Below are 22,227 nucleotides of genomic sequence, written 5' to 3'. Positions count from 1 at the left end.
CTCAATTTAGGTGGCATAATTTCAAATATTAAATTATATAACAAATTGCAATAATAGTAAATAGTTATAATATAGTGTGGAATAGCCTAAACTTGTATTAGGAATAAATGGCATAACCCAAACAAGAGTATATGTGGAATTTACCTGTTCCTATACCTATAGCTATTCCCTGTAAAGTCTGTAAAAATATGCAATATGTATTAATATTTTTAAAACATATATTTTATATTATGTAGATATTACAGAGAGTGTTGTGCCACACACTGTAAAACCTAACTGCATTTTTTGTGATCTAACATAACTCAAATATTACAGAAACATGGCATCACTTATGCTGATCAAGTCAAACAAACTCAAAAAATTATATGTTGCCTTTTTGCATTTAGCTGCTCTTTAAAAAAGTGTTTGTCTTAAGTGTTTGATTTGAGTTAGTGTAAATTAATAATTTAAGGCAATCGGTTGCCTCAAATGAAATAAGTTGATGCTGTTTGGTAGGATTTTTTTTATAACTACAGCCAATTTAGTTTACTTTAATAGCTGAAAATGAGTTAGCTCAACTTGATTTGCTGGAGTTGTGTAAAAACAGTGGATTTAAGTTGGTGTAATGCATGTCAGTTAAGTCAGACATGCATACTTAATTTTAATGAGTTGGCAAAACTGTTATTTACATTTAAACAGAGATCTTTGAGTTGAACCAACTTATAATAACCATAAGCAGCCATTAGCAGCTTCTTTTCCATTGGCTTTTGGCACAATATATGTGCATAGGGGATGTGTCCCCCAATTTCTGACTTTCACATCAGTGTTTAGTGATTCCCCCTGGGTTACTTTAGGTAAACTTGTAGACCCTTTATCATCATTAACTGTTTGGTCTCTGTGTTGAAGGCTGTACAAGCAAGCATCATTTTCTGAGCTGCAGTAACTCTGTGTTGGCTGTGCTCTCAATACTGTTCACTCTATAGCTAATTTATGTGAATTAATGATATAGAGAATGAATGTTTGTTCAACTCCACACAGTATTACAATTCATTATAAGAGAGAGTTTTAATTTTAATTCATTTTAAATTTAATTCATTTGAGGCAACGAATTACCTCAAATGATCTGAGTAGAGTTAACTTCCAAAAAAATAGACTAAAAATATCTCTGTGAATGACCCCACCCATTCTTATACTTACCTCTAGCATTGTAAACCTTCTATAATAGTCCACTGCTGTTTCATAATTAGTCTTCTGCTATAATACTATGGTGTACTTAAACAGTAAACCTTACTGTGGTGAACTCTGGTCTGGGTAAATGAGGTGCGATTCCATCAAATCACCAAGAAGCGGCGCTCGACCCAAAGCTAAACTTAACTTAAACTCAATAAATAGTTTTAATAGTACAGAAACAGGAGTAACAGATCCGAGAGAAAGCAGGGTAGTTATTATTATTTTATATTAAATAAAACAAGCTAAACAAGACAGAATATACACAACGAAACATTATATATAATTCTAAGTGCTTATTTGTATTATTTTCATGCAGAAATCAAAATCAGTGAAGGTTTACAGTGTGTTTACTCACTTCTTGCTTGTGTGAAACTTTGCCGAGCTTTGAGTGAATATTATGACGTACGTATAATTCAGATTTCAGTAAACCGTCTATCAGTATCTGGAAGCGCTGAGCTGGGCTGGGCTGTGTTTAACTTCTGTAATTATATCGTAATTGTCTCGCTACGTAAACAACAACAGGTTGATCTAGATCCTCTCAGAATCGCGCAGCTGCAGCTGAGGCTCAGACTGAGGCAGTGATTTAGTGAGATATGTAGTCCTGCTCTCTCCGCTCTGCGCGGGAATCAGGTTACACTGTGTTTTTTATAAACTCCTCTCACGCGTTTCCTTCAGGAGGCCAGCGCGACATTACATTCCCCGCCAGCTTTCAGGAAAGCCCCGCCTCCTCAGCTCTGATTGGCTGGTGCACATGTGCGTATGTCGGCGCAAAAACGTTCTTTTATCTTGTTTGTTAATCCTTTTTAACATATATAATAACATGGATAGACCAGTAAAAAAATACCTCTAATTAAATTTTGTGTTTCAGAGATGTGAGGTTCTGCACTCTCACAATTAGAAATTGATTATGTTAATTATTTATTTACATATATAAAGTGCATGTATACAAATATTCTTCATTTCTTTCCAGATCTTATTCTTATTATCACAACTACTACAACTGCTACTGCCAACAACAACAACAACAACAATAATAATATTTTTTAATTATATATTCTATTGTGTTCTATTCTATTCTATTCTATTTTGTTTTATGTGCCTTACAATAATATAATACAGAATAAATTAATCAAATATAAAAATCACAATTAAATAACAATAATCTAATTACATAAAATTATTAACACTTCTTTTTTACATTTAAACAATTACATAAAACATGTAATTAATTAAATATAAGTATACATTTATTTAATATAATTTTAAGCATTTTTCTCATTTCAAGTAATTGTTTCGTAACCAAAAAACTCCTGTTATATTGTATTGTATTATATTATATTATATTATATTATATTAGAAAATGTGCAATAATAGTTAATATTTATAAGAGTGTATGTGGAATTTAGTATGCAATATGTATTAATATTATTTAAACATATGTTTTTATATTATCCAGATTTTACAGAAAGCTTTATGTCACATCATGAGGCACGAATATTTATGAAAAAGTAGACTAAAAATAGCTCGGTGGTTGGCCCCGCCCATTCACAGGGGGCGGGGCTTGAGCGCAAACGGGTGGGAACAGAAACCCCGAGCGCAGAGACGGAGGAGGATCCTTAGCAGAGCTTCAGCAGCGCGCAGTGATTCATGCGCTTTAAACCATAAGCAAAAGCGTGAGACCGCTGAGACTGCTGAGACCTCTGCCTTCTGGAACTTTTCTCTACTGACCCAGACCAGCGAGAGGAGGACAGACAGCTCCGGACATGCTGGGGAGGAAAAAGAAGCAGAGCGAGGAGAAAGTGCACGAGTCCAAGATCCTGGACCCTCTCCGGAGACTCGGTAAGAGAGGAAGGGGGTTGGGGGGGGTGTTTCGGTATTTCATGCTGAGTGGATGAGAATGTCAGCTAGTCAACAAGTGGGCTTGTTCTGCTGTGTAGCTGCACATGGAGGAGTCTGGGAAGACTAGCTGACAAACTACGTGCTGTATGTGCTTCATGAGAATGTACAAATAAACCTATATTTGGCCAACTTTCCAAACCTGAAATAAGACTACAGTAAAAGAGGTCAAGAGGTTTTTATTGTCATTACATCTGAGTACAGGTACACAGTGTGATTCCTCCGGAACCATGGTGCAACATAGAACAACAAGCAATAGACGACATAAAGTGCAGGAGTGACGACAGTGCAACGTACAATTATAAAATTATAACACTAAATAACAATAAATACAATAAATACAAAAGACGAGACAATTTAAAGACAGGACAGTGCAGTACCGATACGGTATAATAAAGTGTATAGTGGGGATAAGGTGCAGAGATGTGTGACATACTGTAACATATAGAACATATATAATCACAGCAGTTACTGAGGTAGAGTTTATAGTTTTTAAGAGTGCAACAAATAAAGTCATGTCAGCCTCTGTGTGCTGACTGGGTGTGTGTGTGGGTGAAGTTCAGTTCTTTGTGAGTGTAAAGGGGGGGGGTGTACAGTTTAGTCTTGTGCGAGTGTGTTGGCTGAGTGGTGGGTGGGGTGGGGGTTCAGTTCTGTCTCTGTGCGTTGAGAAGTCTGACTGCCTGGTGGATGAAGCTGTTGCAGAGTCTAGTAGTGGAGGCTCGGATGCTCCTGTATCTTCTGCCAGACGGCATCAGAGCAAAGAGTCCGTGTGAGGGATGGGTGGGGTCGTCCACAATGCTGGTGGCTTTGCGGATGCAGCGTGTGGTGTAGATCTCGGTGATGGAGGGAAGAGAGACTCCGATGATTTTCTCAGCTGTCCGCACTATCCGCTGTAGGGTCTTGCGGTCTGAGGTGTTGCAATTCCCAAACCAGATGGTAATGCAGGTGCTCAGGATGCTTTCTACAGTCCCTCTGTAGAACATGGTGAGGATGGGGGATGGGAGATGTGCTTTCCTCAGTCTCCGCAGGAAGTAGAGTTTTCCGCACATCAGCTGAGGACAGGCACAGTACACAGGCACAGTAACTTTAATTTAGTTCTGCAGGAGTCCTATAATCATACAGTACTTTATACAATCAATACAACTAGGAAACTGTAGCTTATTATAGAAAATACAAATTATTCTAATACAGTAGATTACTATAGGATACTTCTGCAATATAGTAAAAAAAATCTGTGGATAAAAGTAGTGGGAATAACAGGGCATCTCAGGATATGATATGACAAAACATTGCCCACAATAAGATATTATCACAATACATTGCCCACAATGTGATGTTATCACAATACATTGCCGATACAACATTATCACGATACATTGGTAATGTAATGCCTTGTGTAATCTAAATCTGAGAATATAAATACAGCTCTGGAAAAAGAGACCACATAAGACACATAAGAGACCAAACATTTGGAATATAAAGCCATCAAACCAAGCTGAACTGCTTGAATTTCTGCCCTTGGAGTGGCATAAAGTCATTCAAAAGTAGTGTGTAAGACTGGTGGAGTAGAACTTGCCAAGATGCATGAAAACTGTGATTAAAAACCAGGGTTATTCCACCAAATATTGATTTCTGAACTCTTAAAACTTCATAATATGAACTTGTTTTCTTTGCACTATTTGCCATCTGAAAGCTCTGCATATTTTTTTATTTCAGCCATTTCGCATTTTCTGCAAATAAATGCTCTAAATTGCAATATTTTGTATATGGAATTTGGGAGAAATGTTGTCCATAGTTTATAGAATAAAACAACTGTGTTCATTTTACTTAAACACATACCTATAAATAGCTAAACTGATTCAGAAACTGAAGTGGTCTCTTATTTTTTTCCAGAGATGTATTTATATTGAAGAATCTCGAGATTATTTTTTTTAAAGAATCACCCAGCCCTACCACAAAATATATATTTTATTTCTTTTTTATTTCTCTCTATGTGTTACAGTTACAGCTGTACTTATTTGCACTTTAAGTACTTTCCATTCAACAGTATTCTTACATTATATACACCAATATGCCACGTCATAGAATTAGAACTAGTATTTTGTCACATGACTTTTGCCATGTCCTATGAAACCTGAAGAACACTGCACTGACCTGTGGGATATGCGTGTGGTGTCTTGTGCATTAAATGTGGATGTGGTTTCTGTCTTCTCACACAGACAATTCTAGTCAGACGCCACTTGTCACAATCAATACTAAGCAATGTGCTGTCCACTGTGGGGGGTAATGCCTTCTATGTTATAATCCTGATACACAGCTGACACTGTGGATCAAAGAATGTAAATAGGCTGCACAATCCATGACTTTTGACGAGTCAGTGTATGTTTATATATAGGCATTAACATATACAGTTTTATGGAAAAGTTTGGACACCCTTGAAAATCTTAAAAATGGTGAAAACAGTCTCTGCAGCTAATCACAAGATGTTCATCCAGTCCTAAATCATATTTACTCTACTTTCATTGTGGCCTGATTAAAATTTGGGTCACCCTAAGTGTTGCATGTAATTAGGAACTAAGATCTGAAACAAATTCCCAAGCCTTTTAAATTCTCTAATTATTTAAATCTTGTACTAGCACACATCTAAAATAGGCTTCTTATCTAATGGTTTAAAGTACAAGCAAATCAATACACAGAAAGCAGGGGAATCTTATTAGAACATAGACAAGCTTCAGTCAGCTTGTGTTTTCTACAATGCAAAATATTATAAGGATTCAAGGAGACTTTATTGTCATTCACATCAAGTGGTACATGAGGTGGAACGAAATTGTGATTTCACAGTCCGGTTTACGCACAAAGAGCAATTGTTAAAAGAGATAAATATAAGATAAAATAAAATAGAATTGAAAAATATATGTTTAAAAATATAATATAAAAATAATGTTAAAATATATTTTGAAGAAATGTCACAGTTCAGGGGAACTGTGGAAGTTAAGATGAGAAGTAGAAGACCAAGAAAACTGTCAGCATGCATGCAAGATCAGAGTATATTTTAGAACTCGAGGACTTCTGCAAAAAAAAGCTAAGAGATATTTAGCTACAAAAGTGCATGTAACTTTTCCGCAGTCCACAATGATAATTTTAGGAGTAACTGTGCATTGGGATTTGCTGGGAAGATTGTGTTTTACATTTGATTAGCTACAGATGCTGTGTTTAATACTGCTTGGTATAGTATCTGCCTATAATTACTGCCTCCAGGAGAAAGTGATAAGTAGAACAATAGGGTGTGGTTGGCTACTTTCACATAGCAGGTAAAAGGTTTCACATAGCTTCACATGAAGTTTCGGTTTCATCCTTGCCAGAATCACAGGAGCTGGAGAGGAGTTTCTGCTGTCCCATCTCCCAAGAACTCTCTTGAGCTGACTATAAAAATCCAATGCTTTAGTTTGTGACCATTCTTTACACTTATTTATTTTCTCCATGCCCTAAAGTGCCCTCTATAGGGACAAAAATAACTGGCATTATGCAAATAAATTATGCCACTGTCAGGAAGTGTAGAAAAAAGGAGAGGGCGCAGAGAGTGGATGCAAATGTAAGTGAATTTATTAACAAAGAAAACAAGTAAGCAAGCAATAAACCAATAAACCAAAACTGGAATTATGGGTACACATAGGGAATATTCACAATCTGAACCGACGTAAACACATACAAGAACAGACAAACTAACACTGAAGACACAGGGACTTAAATACACACAAAAGGCAGAAAAATATAACAGGCAACACATATTGAGGGGGCGGAGCTACAAATTAACACAGGTGAAAACACTTAAGGTAGAGACATGGGAGGAACACACAGGACCACATGGGAAATTAATGAAAGGCATCTAGGAGGAAAGGTAAATAAACACAGAGAGCAACACAGGCACAGAAGGGAAGAAACTGGTAACAGAGAAAGGATGTAACAGCCAGGGACCAATAGGGAAGATGCATGAGTTAATATTTTGCTGTATTATTCACGTAAAATCTCCTAAGATACAGCAAATACAATACTTCAAGTGAGCATGTTAAAAATAACTTTTTAAATAAAATGTTCATTAATCCACCAAGAATTGTGAGCAATATTTTCTTTAATTGCCTAATAAATACGAGATTCAACCAATAATATAGTTTGAGTTGATAGGAAAAAAGAATATTATGTTAATTTAACACATATTTTAGTTATACTGTTATCATTTAAGTATAATTTAACGCAAGAACAGCACTGTCTTGTACTTTGTTTCATCCCAATTTAACAAGTAGCTCATTAAAGAGTGTTTTTCAGGTTAGCTCCACTTAGTTTAATAAAAAATTGTCTTATTTTACTTTTCATTTCAGTTCATTTACGTGATACATTTATGTGATGCACCTGAAATTGATTAAATATGATGTGAAATTCTCAATCCTCCTAAATTTATTTACTGTTTATTTCAATCTGCAAGTTAGAGTGACTCCTATCCCAGTATGTCCCCAGACAAGGAGGCTGGGCGACTAGGAGCGCTGAAACCTTGCTGGGATTTAACCTGAATGTATTTAAACGGTCATGATTAGAAGTAGTTAGACCGTAGGGCCACTCTGGAACTGTTTAACAATTACGAGAACAGCAGTGTTATTTTAGTTTGTATTCTGTTTATTGTTAATATAAAAGTTGTAAGATACCATTGAGCTTCACAGTGTGCCTTGTGCAGGGTGTAAGATAGGGCCCAGCATATGAACAGAAAACTCTGTCTGTATTTGCATTCATTTTAAACGTTGTGTTTATATGCAGTGTAAATTTACAGACCTAGAGTGGCCCAAAATCAAGTGAGAGTAGATCATAAATTTTAATCCAGGCAAGAGCTCAGGGACATCATGTGATAAGAGGAGCTCTAACCGGTAGATGGGGAGAAAGAGTGAACCAAACTGATATATAAAGCTCTGGAAAAAAATAAGAGACCACTTAAAAATGATCAGTTTCTTTGTTTTTACCAAATAAAAAACCTCTGGAATATAATTTGCATAATTTTGCATAATATGAATTTTGCACCTGGAGTGGCATAAAGTTATCCAAAAGCAGTGTGTAAGACTGGTGGAGGAGAACATGTCAAGGTGCATGAAAACTGATTAAAAACCAGGGTTATTCCACCAAATATGGATTTCTAAAATGTTATTGTTCATTTTACTCAAACATCTACTTATGAATAGCAAAATCAGAGAAACTGATTCAGAAATTGAAGTGGTCTCTCATTTTTTTCCAGAGCTGTATATATTTACTAAATTGTTACTTTACAATATTTCTATTGGTACCTTCATCATAAACTGTTCACATAATGTGAAGGATATGGCCTGGGTAGAAATTATATAGTAAACTAAAAATAGACCAAAAACTGACACAGCAACATTATGTTAAATTAATTATCCCAACGCTGTAATTTAATGATTTAAAATGTACAGCTTTGACCTACATACCGCGCTGCCTGTCTGTCTCTTCCTGTGTAAGATATTATTTTTCACTGCTGTTTATTTCTGGAGCAGTGATGCGAGTGATGGTAAGTGTGTGCTGTAGTTTCGGTGAGGTAATTGCACGTGGACATTGCTTGGTGAGTGCCTGTGTTTATGTGGAGCTCTAACCCGTATTTATTCACGCATTTGTGATCCCCCATCCTTACACATCTTCTCTACTTCTCTACATTCCACTACTGTCTTCATTTGATTAGTGATTAGTGATGGTTTTATTGACCGATCACAGATAACTCAGATTTTTTTTTTTGCCTCTGCCCTCCAAAAAACAGCCTGAGTCTACCGCTTTAGATTTGGGATGGAGGTGTCTGACCTGTAGTATGATAGCTCTACAGAAGCAGGATTGGTGGCTCCTGCTGTAGATTGTTTAGAAGGAGTGTTTTAAGTCCATAAAAAATAAAAAGTAAGTTTCCATTGCAGACTTGCCTTTTGTTTGATCAAATCAATCTGTGCCAGATGGGCAAAGTACTTTAGCTGAGATTGGCTTTAAATGAGCTGAATACTGGTAAAGTCATATTACCACATGATGGCTATAATGTTTATGACAGATTCACATGAGATAAGAGATCTTGGAATGAATTATAGAGATAGAAGTGGCTACTTGATTTTTTATTTTTTTTTGACCGATCACAGCTGTTGGTTGGGTGTTGAGTTGAAACAAATGTAAATCAATGTAACATTCGTTAGTTATTTTACTACACATCAGGAAATTAAAGAGAGCTTAAAGGGGACAGGGAGCAGAGAAAAAGAAAGAGTGGGCATTTACAGTTGTGGTCAAAAGTTTACATACACTTGTAAAAAAACATAATGTTATGGCTGTCTTGAGTTTTCAATAAGTTCTACAACTCTTATTTTTCTGTGATAGAGTGATCGGAACACATACATGTTTGTCACAAAAAACAGTCATAAAATTTGGTTCTTTCATAAATTTATTATGGGTCTGCTGAAAATGTCACCAAATCTGCTGGGTCAAAAATATACATACAGCAACATTAGTATTTGGTTACATGTCCCTTGGCCATTTTCACGGCAACTAGGCGCTTTTGGTAGCCATCCACAAGCTCCTGGCAAGCTTCAGGTCGAATGTTTGACCACTCTTCTTGACAGAATTGGTGCAGTTCAGCTAAATGTGATGGTTTTCTTGCATGAACCCGTTTCTTTAGCACTGTCCACATGTTCTCAATGGGGTTTAAGTCAGGACTTTGGGAAGGCCATTCTAAAACCTTAATTCTAGCCTGGTTTAGCCATTCCTTTACCACTTTTGATGTGTGTTTTGGGTCATTGTCTTGTTGGAACACCCAACTGCGCCCAAGACCCAACCTTTGGGCTGATGGTTTTAAGTTTTCCTGCAGAATTTGGAGGTAATCCTCCTTCTTCATTATCCCATTTACTTTCTGCAAAGAACCAGTTCCACTGGCAGCAAAACATCCCCAGAGCATAATACTACCACCACCATGCTTGACAGTAGGCATGGTGTTCCTGGGATTAAAGGCCTCACCTTTTCTCCTCCAAACATATTGCTGGGTGTTGTGGCCAAACAGCTCAATTTTTGTTTCGTCTGACCAGAGAACTTTCCTCCAGAAGGTTTTATCTTTGTCCATGTGATCAGCAGCAAACTTCAGCCGAGTCTTAAGGTGCCTTTTCTGGAGCAAGGGCTTCTTTCTTGCACGGCAGCCTCTCAGTCCATGGCGATGTAAAACACGCTTGACTGTGGAGACTGACACCTGTGTTCCATCAGCTTCCAAATCCTTGCAGACCTGCTTCTTGGTGATTCTTGGTTGACTCTTGACCATCCTGACCAATCTCCTCTCGGCAGCATGTGATAGCTTGCGTTTTCTTCCTGATCGTGGCAGTGACACAACTGTTCCATGCACTTTATACTTGCGTATAATTGTCTGCACAGTTGCTCTTGGGACCTGTAGCTGCTTTGAAATGGCTCCAAGTGACTTCCCTGACTTGTTCAAGTCAATAATTCGCTTTTTCAGATCCACACTGAGTTCCTTTGACTTTCCCATTGTAGCTTTTGTAGCTGAGTCTAATCACTGGGTCAAATGAGCCCTATTTAAATGGGCTCATGAGAAGTCAACAGCTGTAGTCAATCAGAATCACTTACAAGAAGTGAAGAGGCCATGACATGAAGCTAATTTGATTGACACAACTCGCTACATCACCAAAATTGACAAATTTTGTTGCTGTATGTATATTTTTGACCCAGCAGATTTGGTGACATTTTCAGCAGACCCATAATAAATTTATGAAAGAACCAAATTTTATGACTGTTTTTTGTGACAAACATGTATGTGTTCCGATCACTCTATCACAGAAAAATAAGAGTTGTAGAACTTATTGAAAACTCAAGACAGCCATAACATTATGTTTTTTTACAAGTGTATGTAAACTTTTGACCACAACTGTATGAGAGTTATGTAGTTCATAGTCGCAGTTACAGAGGCTATATGCCAAAAATGCGTCAGACTTGGTGTGAAAATTTCACCATGCCCACCTTAATAGGTCAAAAAGAGGACTAATTATTATTTATTTATAATGGAACATGCAACTCATCAGTGAAATAGGGGTGGTCGATATGGTCAACATTTTAGCGTACGTCTGTGATAAAAATATTCTCAGCAATATGACAAAACACAGAAATATATTTTATTCATTATAGTGGTATAGAGTATACTAAGGCAACAAAATGAATGTAAACGTTTTATTTAGTATAACAATTTCAAACATTTAGGAGAAAATGAAAAATATATATAAATATAACAATAATATGACAAAATAAAATAGTAACATAAAAATAATGTAACAGCAGTAAAAGTCCATTATTGTACTAAAGTGCAGAATATTGAATATTCCGTCTATAAAAACTATAAGCATAATCAATTATGCAAAAAATACCCTTAAACAGTATACAATAAACTTTCTAGAAAGAATACTACTGTTATCACAATATGGATCATTTTAATCATAATATTGTTGTTTAACAATATACAGTCATGTCTAAAATTGTTTGAACCCCTGAATTTTTTTTTTAAATGCATTTCTCCCGAGAAAACGATTGCAGTTCCACATGTTTTGTTGTACATTTTTGTTGTGCTTATTGGAACAACACAGAAAATAATATACCAAAATATATATTAAATTAACTTAGATAGAAAACAAAGGTAATGGCACCCTCAACTTCATATTTGATGAATACTTTATTTTCTGGAACAATTTCAGGGGTGCCAACACTTTCGGCCATGACTGTATTGTGTACAACACAATATGACACACTCCTACTGTGAGCGTGGAATGCTGTTTTCACTCTTTCATACAGTCTGAAACCGGTTTGCTTAGTGAATGTTCCTCTGTAGATCCTTCCATTCATGACTACAATAAGTTAGAGATTAACCTTCTTAAAATGTCTAAGTAGATTTATTGTTCTTTTATTTGAGGCACATTATTCTGGGTGGACATATTTATGGAAACGATTGCTGAACTTTACTGCAAATATGTTGTATGACTTTAAATAAATTGTATTTATTTTTATTGTTTTCATTTTTAATTTTTTATTTATTTTACCTGGGCTAGATCCAGTATTTTAAGATGAGATTGGGGGGTGGGGCTGAGGCTGTTTGATGATTATCCAACATCCCAACCTGCTGTAATTAATGCTCTTGTTACTGAATGCAATCAAATTATCACAGCAATGAAAAATCGAAAATCTAGTATAAAGCTTTTTCTTTTTCAGAAAAAGTAGGGAACAAGCAAGTGAATGAGTACCCTATGGTGCTCCTTTCCTTCTAATTCAGCAGGTGAGACCTGTAAAGCTAAGCTAAGTTTAGTAAACTGTAATTCTTAAAAATAATAATATTTTAAAGTCAAACGAGCACTGGATGTGAATCTACACAGATTTATTTATTTTATTTATTTGAGTGAGTGAAGCACTTCCATTTATTTACAGTAAGCTTAGATGTAAGTAAGCCATATAGTATAGTAGTGGATATTAGCTAGCAGTTCGCCCCACGTAGCTTGTTTTAACACGTTAAAAACACAAAGACTACAGTCCGTTGTACTCGCCTCTAAATACTGAAAGAGTTAGCACTTTGCACGGCTAGCAGGAATGCTAATAATGCCCCAGCAGTGCTAACCCGGGTTAGCAGCAGGCTACAGGCTGATAATACTAGAGGTATAATAAAAGAGGTAGCGGTTAGCGCGGTTAGCAGGTAGTGGTAATACTCCTGGAAAACTAAACTGAAACTCCTGTGTAATGGTGCACTTCAGCGGAGTGGCTTTACTCCTTACAACCTGACTGCTAAAAGAAATAATTAATACACAAGGTGCACCGGATTGTAAGGTGCACTGACGAATTTTTGGGAAAATTAAAGGATATTCACTGTGCCTTACATTGCGAAAAATACGGTATATTGTTTTCTTTTGCCCTCTAAGTATTCCTCCACTATTACTGTAGAAAATACATTTTTTAGGCCAGAACAAAATATTATGAAACATGCAATCATTACAACACATGCATGTACCAACTCTCCCAAGTAAAAAATGCTGTATATGAGTTAAAGAAAAAAAAAGGGCTGAAATCGTCATTTGGGCATTGGGGGGGCTACCGACTTTTTTTTTCTTTACCGTTTTAATAAACAGAAAACAAACATAAATGTGTAATATTCTGATGCGATAAGCGATCTGATCCATGACTCAAAAACATGTGACATGATCCGATCCATGGAATTTGTGATCAGTTACACCCTGGTCTCAGAAAGATATAGAACCACTGCCTTTACTAAAAAAAACATGAAAAACCTGTTTTCTAAAGGGTGTAGAGAGTTCTCAATAGTACAGGGGTGAAAAACTAAGGTGATTAACAACATCAGCTGACCACAGCATGATTAAACTGTGTCAACAAAGACCACATTTCCTATCCTCCTGCCTGCCCCAGTTGCAGTTCTTTGCTTGTCTTTCTTGTAATTGTCCTATTTTAAATATTTTATGGTTACTTTGGCCTCTTTATCACCTGTGGCCATCTGGGCCAGGCGGAAGTTACTGTTAGGCTATTGTGTGGGGATTTAGTGTGTGTGCGTGTGTGTGTTCATGTTCTTTAAAGTTCTATTAAATATATTAACAGGGGATCCAGTGCACACTTGGCGTGGGTTACCTGGTGGTGCTGATTGGCTTGATTAGCCTTAAAAAATGGCTTTCCAGCTTTCTCCAGCCTTTATCACACTTCCTCTTCCCCTCCAGATCAAAATGCACAGCTTTCCACAGCATGTTCACTCTCACAAATAAAAGTTCCAGAATAGTTATTGGTTCTGTTCGTGTTCTGTAGGATTGGAAGCAGTGCTGTACATTGTTCTAATTATATAAAAAGCAAAGTGGTTTACTTAGATTTAACGCAAATGACTTTGCATGATGCCTTATGGCCTCAGAGTTGTAGAGGTTCCTAATGGTGTCCAGTGATAATTCATCTCATTCAGCTTGAATTATATTCAATAGCATCCCACACATTTTCAAACTTGAATATGTCTAGGTCTGCCTTTTCTGGATGCACATTACAGTGCACTATTTCAACAGGACAACGCTCGTCCACACACTGCTTCCTTGTCAGGAGCTTGCCTTGAAGACATAGATGCTAAAAACTATTCCTGACTAAAAATGCTACAGTCAGGAAAGAAGCCATTTCTGCAAGCATGCCACAAACAGAGTCACCTGTGGTATGCAAAAGCACTGCTCAGGCGACTCTGTTTGTGGCGTGCTTGCAGAAATGGCTTCTTTCGCATCACTCTCCCATACAGCTTCTCCTTGTGCAAAGTGCGCTGTATTGTTGACCGATTCACAGTGACACCATCTGCAGCAAAATGATGCTGCAGCTCTTTGGAGGTGGTCTGTGGATTGTCCTTGACTGTTCTCACCATTCTTCTTCTCTGCCTTTCTGATATTTTTCTTGGCCTGCCACCTCTGGACTTAACAAGAAGTCAACAACAAGGTCTTCCATTTCTTTACTATGTTCCTCACAGTGGAAACTGACAGGTTAAATCTCTGAGACAACTTTTTGTATCCTTCCCCTGAACAACTATGTTGAACAATCTTTGTTTTTAGATCATTTGAGAGTTGTCTAGATGAGCCCATGATGCCACTCTTCAGAGGAGATTCAAATAGGAGAACAACTTGCAATTGGCTTTGAACTTCATGATTGGATACACCTGGCTATGAAGTTCAAAGCTCAATGAGGTTACCAAACCAATTTTGTGCTTCAGTAAGTCAGTAAAATATAGTTCTATTCAAATCAATAAAATGATAAGGGTGCCCATACTTTTGCACCGGTCAAATTTTGGTTTAATGCATATTGCACATTTTCTGTACAATAAACCTCATTTCAATCCTGAAATATTACTGTGTCCATCAGTTATTAGATATATCAAACTGAAATGGCTGTTGCAAACACCCAAATATTTAGAACTAAAAATGATTAAGATTAGGGGTGCCCAAACGTTTTCATATGACTGTATTTGCTGCCATATCAACACTCCATCCCTACTGCGAAATCTGGAGGAACTGTGTAAATATTTAAGCTGCATTAAATGGGTTTTCACAGAACACCATTAGGAACCTCTACAACTCTGTGCTGAATGTCTGGCATTTGGTGTTACCCTTTTATAACACACTACTTACTACACAATACAACAAAAATCACCATCACGTATCATAATGCCAGGTTTTGTCTCAATGTTCTTTACTAGGGACCCAAGCAATTGTACTGATATTTTTTAATTGTGTGTGTAAGAGTGTGGGCCCAGTAGGTGCTTAGTGGTGCCTCAAATTTATGGTTTAGTACAGAGCCTAATTTTTTAGTGTTGTTGCATTGTTTAAAAGTGAGCAGGCATGAGCTGGTGTGAAGTGGCTTTCATGGGTACATGAGTGGACCTCCTTCAGAGCGTTATGTAAGGTTGCCATGCCAGACCATGGCACTCCAGGGATGCTGGCTAAAGCTAAAGAGAGAGAGAGACACTCATCCACAGACTAAAAAAGGAGTGAAGGTGCTTCTGAAGTTGTGCAGTAAGTGGAATGTAACTGCATGGTTTTGTTGAATGTGGCCATTGCTCTGGTGAAGTTCTGCCGTCCTGGAGGAGTATGAAAGGCTTTTTAGGTTAAAATTCACTGAAAGACTCACACACTCATCTGTGAAACACATATGCTCATGTATGAAACACTCCTTATACCTCACCTATGAAACATGCACTTACAAAGCACTTGCTGTCACCTACAAAACACTTACGATCATCTACTAAGCACTTGTGCGCACTTGTGCACACTCATGGCCATTTATGAAACACACATTTACTAATGAAACATTTACGCCCACCTATAAAACATTTTCGTTTAACTATGAAACACTCACATTCACCTATGGAACAGCCTGTCATTTTTTTAGAGGACGTCTGAGAAAAACACGTACATGGTCTTTCTGGACGGGAATAAAATCACAAAGGACCCCCCATAAAATAGAAAATTACCCCTAATCCCATCCGGATAGGACTTTTATCACACCATTCTTTTTTTCTTGCTTAATCTCACTCCCTATTTCTCTCATTCTGTCTCTCTTCCTCTCCTTTTCCTCCTAATTCTTATACTTGGTATTCTGTGTTGTTGAGGCAAAGTGACAAAGTGAGAGCTGCCTATGCTTGCATACACACACACACACACAAACACACTCGCGCGCCGAGGCAGAGCCAAAGCTGTGATTGCCTAGGAAACTTTATCAGTGTGTGAGCAGGGCTTTCTCTGGTTGCTGTGGTGAGAGGGCCTCCATTGAAACACTGCTGGCTGTTCTTCAGTCTAAACAGATTCAGGCCTCTTTGGCCTTCAAAAACACAAGATTTAGTTCTCTCTCTTTTTCTCTATCTCTCTTTTACACACTCTCTTTCTCTGTCTTTCATACTATTGTAGCTAAGATACTCGCAAGAACCTGGCAATATAATACACAACACAATACGTGGGTTACAATTTAGTTTATTGTGATATATTGTGATGCTCTTAGCAAGATGTTTTATTGTATATTTGTAAAATCAGATTTTAGAAACCCACCATGCATAAAACAAGCAAAAAGAGCAAAAAAGTCTCAATTTTATCTAGAGCTCAGGGTTTAACCTCTTAAACAATACATCTGTATCTTATTCTTATTTAGCAAACAAGTTTGTGTTAGTGTTTTGAAAGAGCTTTCCGTTCCACCTTAAATGGTCTAGACCACCAGTTTGAAAACATGCCATAGTTTTAGAGCGTTAGCGACAAGTTTAAAGTTTTCTCTCACTGAGTGTTACTAAAGCCTGATAAAGTAGTTAAACAAGATGTGTCTAATTTTTAGTTATTAGCATTTAGCTACAAACAAGTTAACATTGGTCCTGTGTTTTCGGTTCCGCCTTAAATGTGGCAGCAGTTCCATATCAATTGTTTAATAATATATTTAAAGCATTTTTCAAGGCTTTTTGCACTGACGTTGTTATGGACATGTTATATAATAATAAAAATATATATTAATGTCTATGGTTAATTCTTCATGTAAACACAAGTATCTTAGTATGGTAGGTTGAGTGTCCCTTGTACAATTACAACATTAGTTCTGTGATTAGTCTTTAATTGTAACTAAAATATTCCTAAATGAATCGATATCAAAAAGAAACAGAATACAAATCAGTGGCAATACCTAACCCTAATCAGTACAGTATTGTTAAACATAATATCACAATACTTTTATATGTCAATGTTTTTCTAACACTTCTTCTCACTCTATTTCTCTTTTTCTGTTGCTCTTCACTTTTTTGTATCTGCATTTTTGTATCCCTCTGACTCGATAAACCCGTTTATTTTCCCCATTCAACTCTTCCTCTTTGATGTTCTCTCCTCTTTTCTCTTTTTCCCCTTATTCTCTGCTCTCTACTGGGCAGCGTGGTGTTTAGTAATGGCTGGGAGGCCAGAGGAGAGGCCAATGTTTGTAATCATTGACACACAGTGCAGACTGCCTGAGGAGCAGCTACAGCTACATCTACCGGTTCTGTAAACAAGCAGATGAAGGCATTGAACTCAGCTGTGTTTTTTTAGCTGCTCTATCTTTCTGTCCACTCACACATGGGACACATGGGAGAGCTCAGCTATGGAAGTGTATGTGGAAAAAATAGGATTTTCTCCTCAGACCAGTGTAGCAAAGTGTAGCATAGCGTAGCATAGCATAATGTAGTGCAGCATGCCTTTGGAACAGCTATAAAGCACACACTCTGAGTTTCTGGCAGTTCATTTGTCCACAACATTTCACAATCAGTGGATGGATCTGTTTTTAATGAGCTGACGTGAGGAGGACAGCAAGCGTCCTTTACAGCTCCACAACCGAAACCTCCCAAACAGGATTACTATTTGTGGAATAGTCTGAAAGTTCAACACATCACACAGGCTTTTTCTTAGTTTTTACCACCAGAGGTATTCTTTTGATTGCTAGAACAGTAATCAAATACAAAGTTAGCCAGCTAGGTAGGAGTGTCTAATAGAGCGAACAGTGAGCTTGAGACTCACTCATGTTCAAAAACTCTAACCGAACACTGCATGTGTACCAGCACAATGCACAATAACACTCCAGCACAGTGCCAGTAAGGGTGGGTGATATGGCCACTAGTGATAGGGAGAGTCCTAATGAATGGGTTGGGTGTAAATTGGAGAGATAAAAAGTTGAAATAAAATTATAAAATATATATATATATATATATTACATTACATTTGGCAGACGCTTTTGTCCAAAGCGACTTACAATAGTGAAGTACAAAAGTAATAGAAGTTAAAGGTAAAAACATATTTAGATAGGGCCTAAAGGAGATCAAAGGGAAATAATGGGATAGAGAAGTGAAGGAGTGGAAAAAGGAAATGAGGTTAGAAGCAGTTAGTTTGTTAGAGGTGTTAAGAGAGTAAGTGCTCTTTGAAGAGCTCTGTCTTCAGGAGTTTCTTAAAGATAGCGAGAGATTCTCCTGATCTGGTAGTGGAAGGTAGTTTGTTCCACCATTATATATATATATATATAATATATATATATATATATATATATATATATATATATATATATATATATATATATATATATATATATAATACAGGACCAAATGTCACAAATGTCACTAACTCTTCCGTTCCTGTCTACGAACCGGAACTACAATCCCCAACATGCATTTGCCTGTGTCATGTGTCCGGACTCTTGTCTGTGCATTACACCAAAAAAAATATAAAAATGTTTTAAAAATCACGCAGCTCCTTCATGAAGTTCAGACTCTGATCACTCATTTCATTATATGATCAGGGTCATGAGGCATCACGCAATTACCTAATGTTATTATAGAACTACAGCTCCTCAAGTTTCCTTAAAACTTAATGGGAGAAAGATTTAGCTGTTACAATGGAAGAAAAGGAATAAGTCAGCATTTTGCGTAAATCTAAGGGCATGTCACGTGAAATTCGCAGTAGATTAATTCAATTTTAGATAATTAATAGAAAGTATATTTGCTGTGTTTTTTTCTTTGTATGTGCTTTGTATGAAGTTATCATACTGCTTTAAAATTTAATAAAAAATGTTAATCACAAAAAAATGTTTGTCATAAACGTTTTGTATACAATAACTTACCAGATTACAGATACAATTTTGTGTAAAATAAAAAATACAATAAAGATAAAAAATAAAAAATCTACTACAAAGCACAAACAAACGTTTAAAAGTAAAAAACGTTTTCAATAATATTGAAATATCACTATATGGATTTTTTTAATCATGTCAAAAATGTTTAAATAATATTGTGTACGATAAGTTATGGTCAAACCCTACTGTACCCCTACATGCCAAAACAGTCACTGTAGTGCTCGAAATGATCCCCCACCCAGAAATACACAACACAAAATGAATCAATGTCTGCAACCAAAATATACATGTACTCTGTTTATTAAAAATAAATTCTGTTTTGCTGCAGGATTGCATATTTTGGCATAATATTGAGTATTATATATCAGTATGTATATCAGTATTTTCTTATACCTCTATGGAATAATAGACAGTTTTAATGTAGTGTATATAAACATACAGCAATACAAACACAAACTCCATATGGGCAAAAGTATTGGGTTTCTTGCTTATTTATGGTTTCTTTGAAAAATAAAGTGCATTAAAGAAAGAGAGCTGTTTCTATTTTCCAGGAAAGACTTTATACTAGATTTTGGAACATTGTTGTGAGGATCTAATTGCATGCAGTGAAACGAGCATCAGTGAGCTCAAGATTTTGCATGATCACAACCCCACCTTATCATTCCCATGTCCTCAGTTCATCCCAAAAATATTGAATAGAGCACCAAACATCTTTACAAAAAAAAAGTTTCACTGCTCCCTAGCTCAATGATGGCAGGGCTTTATGTTAATTTATACCACACCTACTTAATATTGGTATACTGCCAATAATTTCAGGTTTATCTGCTTTAAATAGTTCTATTCTATGGGCAGTACTTCTCCGCAGAGACTAGATAAGCTGTGTTTGTGTCATTAATGCTGAATGCAACTTGAATTAGATGAATGCATTCAGTAGAAGGAGTTTTCACAAACATTTGGATGGTATGTACGCACATAGTTTCTTGTTTTCCTATGTCATCTTTTTTTTTTAGTCTCTTACAGTCTTCAGAAGCATTTGACACACTATAGCCTAACCCTTTTTACACAGCTCATCTGTCTTCTGACTGCTGACACACTGACCTGCCAGTGCTCCTGATGTGTGTATGTGTGTAAATTACTGATTTGGGAAATCTATGAGTAGTACACATTCAAAAATGACCAAAGCCACTGTATGTGGTAATGATGTGTGACTTAGTGACTCAGAGAAAACACAAGTTACTGACACATTCAGTCTTAACCACGCCCTTGAGGCAGCACGTAAGCAGTGTGTGTGTGTGTTTACACAAGTGTGTGTTACGAAATTAGCTCCATGCATGTGCTAGTATTGTCGTAGAGGATTTATAGCACATAGCAGGTGTGCTGGATACAGACATCAGTGTAAGCCAGTTAAAATCCATCAGAAAACAACAAAAAGTTTAAAGAAGCAGAGCTCAGTTTAAGAGACAGTTTGGCTTCTTGTGATTAGTATTCTTTCGTTGGACGTAGAACTGTGCAATAAGACAATAGACTATTGGTTTATCGACAATATGCTTTAATAATCATATAGAGGATATCATCAGTGCTGAAAGAGCGCTGACCCAACTGGACATTTCATAACAGAAGTTAGAAGGTTCTGTTACTTGCAGTTTCTGAGGCTGGTAACTCTGATAAACGTATCCTGTGCAACAGAGGATACTCTTGGTCTTCCTTTCCTGGTGTAGTCCTGATGAGTGTCAGTTTCATAAAAAACGTTTTTGATGTTTTTTCTCTCAACTGCACTTTAGAATACTTTCAAAGTTCTTGAAATCTTCCGGACCTTCATTTCTTAAAATATTTTTATTACGTAGTGTTTTTGCCATAATATGGATTTGAACATCGCTCAAATAGGGCTACTGTATACCACCTCTACCTCTATATTCTATATTTTTTGTTTTCTAAATAATTTCATGCTTTTCTTTATAGTTTGTATGACTTCAGTATTAATCTATTATGCAAGAAAAATAAATAAATAAAAACACTGAATTTAAGATGTGCCCAAACTTTTTTAACATCAGTGAACGTTTTGAGAAATTGAAATATAGAATATTTAAATATTCTAAACAAATTAGGCATGAATAAAATAAAAACATAGTTTTTGTCAAAGTCAGCCTAGCAACTCATTTACAGTAATGGGCTCTTTTCACTAAGAAAAACATAACTGAGCAATATTGAGGTCAGCAAAAATGGAAGTAATAAAGTAATGCACGTATGTTGATATGATAAGTGGATAACATAATTATTGTGACAGGCCTAGAGACAGTGTCGAACATCTGTTCAAACTGAGTTATTTTAAAGTGTCCAAATTTACCGTAGGTATTCTGTAGAGGTCACAAACGTAACCAAAATTTGTGTAAATAAATATTCTTATCTTTTTTTATTATTTTAAAACATTAGAATACATGCCCAAGGACTCTTATGGTGAAGTGTGGTGGGTTTGCCCAAATAGGGAAGTGGACCCTGTCCTGATTGACCTTCTGGGTGCCCTGATTAGTTACCCCATTTAAATTTGGAGGTGGTTTTACAACCCCTGGAAAAAATTATGGAATCACCGGCCTCAGACAATGTTCATTCAGTTGTTTAATTTTGTAGAAAAAAAGCAGATTACAGGCATGTATTACATGTAGTAATTTTAAATGGCAACTTTCTGGCTTTAAGAAGCACTATAAGAAATCAAGCAGTCAGTAACAGTTAATTATTTAGACCAAGCAGAGGGAAAAAATATAGAATCACTCAATTCTGAGGAAAAAATAGTGAATGAATCCTGAAAAACAAACAAACAAAAGAACACTTCAATACATCACTAGTATTTTGTTGCACCTCAATCTGGCTCCAACTTTCTCTGATTGCTGTTGCTAAATTAACAGACTGTCATATCGCAAGTCAGAA

At 36.5% G+C, this 22,227-nt stretch overlaps 1 protein-coding gene across 1 annotated transcript in view; it reads left to right on the top strand.

Moving 5' to 3' along the window:
* Positions 1–2,801: 2,801 nt before the first annotated feature.
* The window catches only part of plcd3a (phospholipase C, delta 3a), a 52,088-nt gene continuing 32,662 nt past the window's right edge, over positions 2,802–22,227 (top strand). The window contains exon 1 of the mRNA XM_007234478.4: positions 2,802–3,048. Coding sequence (XP_007234540.3) covers positions 2,973–3,048 — 76 coding nt within the window. The 5' untranslated portion in view covers positions 2,802–2,972. The remainder of the gene's footprint in view (positions 3,049–22,227) is intronic.

This window comes from Astyanax mexicanus, chromosome 19 (assembly GCF_023375975.1).
Source record: "Astyanax mexicanus isolate ESR-SI-001 chromosome 19, AstMex3_surface, whole genome shotgun sequence".
NCBI classification, from domain to species: domain Eukaryota; kingdom Metazoa; phylum Chordata; class Actinopteri; order Characiformes; family Acestrorhamphidae; genus Astyanax; species Astyanax mexicanus.
This window is presented reverse-complemented; position numbering and strand designations above follow the sequence as displayed.